The sequence below is a fragment of the Bison bison genome, unplaced genomic scaffold, assembly GCF_000754665.1.
Source record: "Bison bison bison isolate TAMUID 2011002044 unplaced genomic scaffold, Bison_UMD1.0 scf7180017864451, whole genome shotgun sequence".
NCBI classification, from domain to species: domain Eukaryota; kingdom Metazoa; phylum Chordata; class Mammalia; order Artiodactyla; family Bovidae; genus Bison; species Bison bison.
The window spans coordinates 8,184,642-8,190,734 of NW_011495013.1; the positions used below are offsets into that span (position 1 = coordinate 8,184,642).

A 6,093-nucleotide genomic window follows, 5' to 3' on the forward strand; every position below is an offset into this window, starting at 1 on the left:
GCCGCTGCTGGCCTTCTTGCTGGCGCTCGCCTTCTCCCTGGACGGCTCGGCCGCCGTGGCGGTGCTCCTGTGTGGCTGCTGTCCCGGCGGGAATCTCTCCAACCTCATGTCCCTGCTCGTGGACGGCGACATGAACCTCAGGTACGGAGCTGCTTACGGTCCCATAGCCGTCTATCTAATCGCCGTCAACCGCGTTTACAGCCACGGGTTCAAGACCAAGGAGGGAGGAAGTAGAGGCGGTTAGCATGAGGTGCGGAAGAGCTGCAAAGAAACTGGAGATGAGGGTGATGTCCAGGCAGAAGAGATAGGGTTGGAGGGGAGAAGATCTAGATGGGAACAGAGGTGCTCTGAGGTCTGGGGGGTCTCACCCCCAGCTCTCTCCCCACCCGCCCTGACTGTTGCACTGTCAGTGCAGGTCTGGGCCCCAGAAGACAAAGGGAACTGGGAAGTCTGAAGCCAGGACTCTCGGGAAATGTAAAAGCAAAATAGGACTGTTGGCTCCAATAAAGAAAGTAATCTCATATATAAGGTTGTGATTGAGGTCAGTCCAACAAGTAGTATCCAGCAGCTTTACCATGTCCTTCAGGGTGCTTTGGAGGATTAGAAAAGATAACAAAAATATTCCTTGCCCTCACAATCATCCAGAGGGTAACCAGTGCAGTAGGCTGCAGAAAGCAGAGAGCCACAGTCCTGAGATTCTTTTTATCTCTTACCTGGAGTTCCTATTTCAATTGGGCTTAGACATGCTGCTCTCTTGGTGCTCCCCTGAGATGAAGCAGGTTCACCCCTGACTTCAAACTGGGGGGCTTGCAGGCTCCCTCTTTCTCCTTTATCCAGTGTGCAAGCAAGGCTCTTTGGCTCAAAGCTGTTCCAACTTCTGTCCATTCCCTTTCCTGCAGTATCATCATGACCATCTCCTCAACTCTCCTGGCCCTGGTCTTGATGCCCCTGTGCCTGTGGATCTACAGCCGGCCTTGGATCGACACTCCCCTGGTGCAGTTACTACCCATAGGGACAGTGATCCTGACCCTCTGCAGCACTCTCATCCCCATCGGTTTGGGCGTCTTCATTCGCTATAGATACAGCCGGGTGGCTGACTACATTGTGAAGGTAAGGTCACTCTTCCCTTTGCCTCCTTTACATTCGTAGAGGGTCCTTGGCCTCCGACCCATGGCTGAAATGGTGAGAAGTTTGGAAAAGAAGGATAAGGAAGAAAAGGACTGGGCAGCCCTTGCATGGATAAACTTAAAAAATTATGCCAGGAAGATAACTTCCATCCCATCTTTTGGAACTTTAAAAATAACAGCTTTAATTAATATACCAAGGTTTATTAAAAACAGCATAACTATCAGTACTCATAGGTGGAAACAGATCATGAAGAAAAAAGATGACTGTGCAATTAAACGGCAACATGTTTTTCACTAAGAAGTCATGTATTACTAAAAATCAAAGCAGGTGAAGTAAAATTATTTTAATTGGATTTGTGCAGTATTTTAGAAATGCATTACTCTGTTCTTTAAAAGTGGAACTCTAATTCTGAGAAATTCTGTAGCAGATTCCTTTAAAATGTTTTATTAGTTTTCTAAAAGTAGCTTTACACTAATAAGACCAAAGGTAATTCAAAAATTACATCTTGGAATATAATAGAATACACAAAATAAAATTAGGTCCTGGGTAAATAATGCAGAATATATTACCATTACTAAATTTGTGTTTCTTTTTTCCTTCCCCATTGCAGTATATCATATTATTTCTAAAGCTAGTGAAAGGATGAGATTTCTATTATTTTGTGCAATATTTCCAATATTGCTTTATTTTAAAAAAGTGATGCTTTTTGTAGCAGTAGAGATTTTGTAAAAATTGATTGGAGGAGAAAGATTTAAATATTTGTAAATTAAACTTTCTTTGAAAACTCAAAAATAGTAGTAAATAAGAGTAAACCATGAACAGGATTCTCATTTTAGGAAGTTAAATAAAGTATATAACTAATTACTATAAAGTGTATATGCAAATTCCTTTAGAAAACAAAGAGAAAAAGGCTCGCCCTAATGGTTAAATTATGTGGATTTAAGATGACATAATCTTTTGTGTTTTACTTATTTTATTTATTAAAATAATCTGATTATACAGAGGGGCTAACTTTAATATGAAAAATAGAGGGCTCTTTTCAGTACATATATTCAACCTTGAGTAAAAAAAATATGCTCTGTAATAAACATCTATTCTTTGAATGTAACAATTGCAGGTGGATTCTTTACTGTCTGAATCACCAGGGAAGCCCAATAAATATATATGTACATGAAAACATAAATATTTTAATGTTAAACATAATATACTATAGATTATTTTTGAGAGCATTAAGAACTTAATAAGTTTGATCATTAAGAGTATTAATGTGATGCATTTACTATAAAACCTTAGGAATTCTAAGAGAAAGTCAATCAAAACCCTATTCCCATGCTAAAAATAGATAAATATATTTAAATAACAGACAATCCAATAACTTAAAGCTGGACTCATTTCTTAACTAGCACACTCATAAGATCAGCTTCATAATATTTTTATACTTTTGCAAACACTTTAAAATGAGTATTAAATGTCAAATGATTTAAAATGGTTCAAAGGAAATGCTTCAGAGCCACTATTTTCACAATGAAGAATCAGATTTCTTGTCAAAGCTTTTGATGTAGACACACTTTGAAACTTAATATAAGAAAAATTTTGATTGGTACATTTGTAGCATGAGTATCTTATAATTTTATTTCCGTACCCTTTAGGATAGATTTTTGACCAGCCCAGATAAATTTTGAATGATTTTTTAAAAAGTATATGCCAATCCCACAGACTCCAAAGGATTATCTTCCCACATACATCTATGAAGCCAGAAGCAACACTTAAATGTCTCTGGAACTGTTGTCTTCCTCACAAACACCCACCCAACCCTCTGCCCCACTGAAAAAAAACAAACTGCCAATCTGAAGAACAAGAAGAATTTCTAGGTTTCCATCTTATTATTTACAAGCCTTTCTTACTTGTATGAGTGAAATGTATCAGTCAGACATCAAGATGACACACTGTTTTATAAATTGTTTTGTATCTAAAATCTTTCTATTATATATAATAATTCCTAAGCACCACTAGAGACAGGTGGGAGGTTTCTCATCAATAGATAAAAAGGAGGGAGTTGCAGAACTACAAAGAATTCCTCACATCTTATGTTTACGTTTTTTCTTTTCTCTAACCTAATCTGAGTTGGTAATTGTTGGGTATTACTAACAGTTCTCTGAGATATAAAGTATTTTGAAAGTTAAAAATATTGGACACTCAGTTGCATAAATTAATAGTCTTTTATCTTCTGTGTAAAACTAGAACTAATTTCTTATGGAAAACATGGAGTCCTGTTCAGGGGAAGTAATATCCATCTGTCTACTCCATTCATCAGACTATACCTGTTATATTGGGCTCAGTTCTAACCACCCTATTTTTAAGAGGCATATTTACAAATTAAAAAAATGTTCAAAACAGTCGGGCTTCCTAGGTAGTGCTAGTGGTAAAGAATCTGCCTGCCAATGCAAGAGATGCGGGTCCGATCCCTGGGTCCGGAGGATCACTTGGAGGAGGAAATGGCAACCTACACACAGTATTCCTGTTGGGAAAATCCCACGGATAGAGGAGCCTGGTGAGCTACAATCCATGGGGCTGCAAAGAGTCAGACAGGACTGAGTACTCAGAACAAATCTGGACTCCAAAACAGAGTTACGGGATGGAGGCTGAAAACCTGGGACAATCTGCCCCCAGAGAAGAGTAATAACCTTCCCCTCATAACTGATTTTTAAACATGTGTAGGCTGTTTTTAGGATGAGTAGTCTGGTCTGTGTTGCTCCTGAATGTCTATCCAAGACAGTGGCTAGCAGTTATAGAAGGCACACTAGACATAAGGGCAGGTCGCCAAACAGAGCTATCTGACATGGCCTGGATGCCTCCTGAGGTGATCTACCCATTCTCAAAAATAATGTCAAAAACTTTTCATTATATGTAGGAGATCAGACTAGATGACTCGCCTCTTCCAAGAGTCCAGGGTCCCCTTGTTTGAATTCCTCTGCAACTCTTATTGTTGTCTTTAGGGCATACCATGCTGGCATTGCACAATCTTAGTTCCCCCACCTGGGACTGAACCCATGCCCCCTGCTTTGGGAGAGCTGAGTCTTAACCACTGGACCGCCAGGGAAGTTCCACAAATTATTTTTGATGGCTTCTCTATTTTGTTTTACTAGATTTCCCTGTGGTCTCTGCTGATGACGCTGGTGGTCCTTTTCATATTGACCGGCACTATGTTAGGACCCGAACTGTTGGCCAGTATTCCAGCAGCTGTTTACGTGGTAGCGATTTTTATGCCTTTGGCAGGCTATGCCTCAGGCTACGGCTTAGCTACTCTCTTCCATCTTCCGCCCAACTGCAAGAGGACCGTGAGCCTGGAAACAGGGAGCCAAAATGTGCAGCTCTGTACCGCCATCCTGAAACTGGCATTTCCACCACAAAACATAGGAAGTATGTACATGTTTCCCTTGCTTTATGCCCTTTTCCAGTCTGCAGAAGCAGGGATTTTTGTTTTAATATATAAAATGTATGGAAGCGGAGTACTGCACAAGCAAGATCCTCTAGATGAAGATGAAGATACAGATATTTCTTATAAGAAACTGAAAGAAGAGGAAATGGCAGACACATCCTATGGCACAGTGAAAGCAGATAATTTAATTATGATGGAAACCACTCAGACTTCACTCTAAATATGGAGATACACAGGAGAGTTTATCTTGCTGAAATACTACTTCATATTTATGGTCTGTGGTAGTGTCTATGGTTTACATAAAGAACAACAGCTGGTTCACATCATTATACATGTAACGATTTTGATCTACCCACCATAAGGTTGCATTGGTATATTACCCAAGCATTTACATAAACTACAAATCAGTGTTGTGAAGTAACTTGCACCTGGGACTGCGAGGTTGCTGGCCTGAACAAGTGTGCTTTTTGGTTTTCACCATGATCAATATCTATGACTGTTTCAAATATGTTAAACAGGGTCTTGGAAATGTAGAATTTTGATGCACTATCTTATATGAGTAAAAACATGCTATATTTGTAAAGCATAATTGAGTTGAATGTAATTGTTGTTAAAACAAAGTGTGCTTGCTCAGTTTATAAATACTTGACACTGTTAAAATTTGACCTGTATTCAGACAAATCCCCAAACAGGTCAATTAAACAATGAAATATAATATCTCATTGTCCAACCTGTTTCAAATCAGGGAAAAATTACATTAATGTATTTGATTACTTGATCTGATATCTATTTGTAATGAACAGCCGACGTGTTTCTAGTGAACGAGGCACTTGCTTTTCAACTGGGGACTGGTTCCATCTTCAGCGTTTATGTAAACACAGTCTAAATCAGTTTTCCTTTGCAAAGTTTATTTGGTCAAAAAAATCTGTGGAACGACTATCCTCCCCAGAGAAGAGCAATCCCTGGTGGTACTTAACAGCACCTCCTGGTCACCATTTGAGATGGGCGGGGGACGGAGGAGGCGGGGAGGCGGGGAGGGAGTAAGTCTTCCAAGGGAGAAAACAATTAGCCTAGATACGATGCCCTAGAGTGCTTTCCCTATGCACTTACTGAAAGGGTTCAATGCGTAGATTTCTCAGAGCAACTCTGAGATGATTAAATAACATATAATCTGAGATCATAGGTTATCAGACCCCAAGTAGTCTCCCCAAACCTTCTCATTTTTGCTCACTAGCCAGAGGCACCCAGCCTAGCCTCAGCTTCGAAGGCGGCGCAGACAATAACCGAGGAACGGCTATCACCTGGCTCGGTTAATCCGCGGGATGGTTCTGCGGGTATCTTCTTCACCTGGGGCAAGGTCACTTCCAGATCAGTTTTGCATCGCAAAGAAAGCTTTCTTTGCAGATCATCTTAAGAATATTCGTGCCGACCTCCGGGTGTGGAATATTCCCACACCAAGGTCGGGGAGGGAACCCTTCGGCGAGGAAGCTAGGACACCAGTGGGTGGCGGGAAGGGTGCGGGGGGG

The 6,093-nt window shown here is 40.5% G+C and overlaps 2 protein-coding genes across 2 annotated transcripts in view; both read left to right on the forward strand.

Annotated features, from left to right (window-relative positions):
- The window catches only part of SLC10A4 (solute carrier family 10, member 4), a 15,471-nt gene extending 10,014 nt beyond the window's left edge, over positions 1-5,457 (forward strand). Inside the window, exons 3-5 of the mRNA XM_010858922.1 lie at positions 2-141; positions 900-1,110; positions 4,275-5,457. Coding sequence (XP_010857224.1) covers positions 2-141; positions 900-1,110; positions 4,275-4,787 — 864 coding nt within the window. The 3' untranslated portion in view covers positions 4,788-5,457. The remainder of the gene's footprint in view (position 1; positions 142-899; positions 1,111-4,274) is intronic.
- A 432-nt stretch (positions 5,458-5,889) lies between these two features.
- The window catches only part of ZAR1 (zygote arrest 1), a 4,172-nt gene continuing 3,968 nt past the window's right edge, over positions 5,890-6,093 (forward strand). Inside the window, exon 1 of the mRNA XM_010858923.1 lies at positions 5,890-6,066. Within this exon, the coding sequence (XP_010857225.1) occupies positions 5,890-6,066 (177 nt within the window). The remainder of the gene's footprint in view (positions 6,067-6,093) is intronic.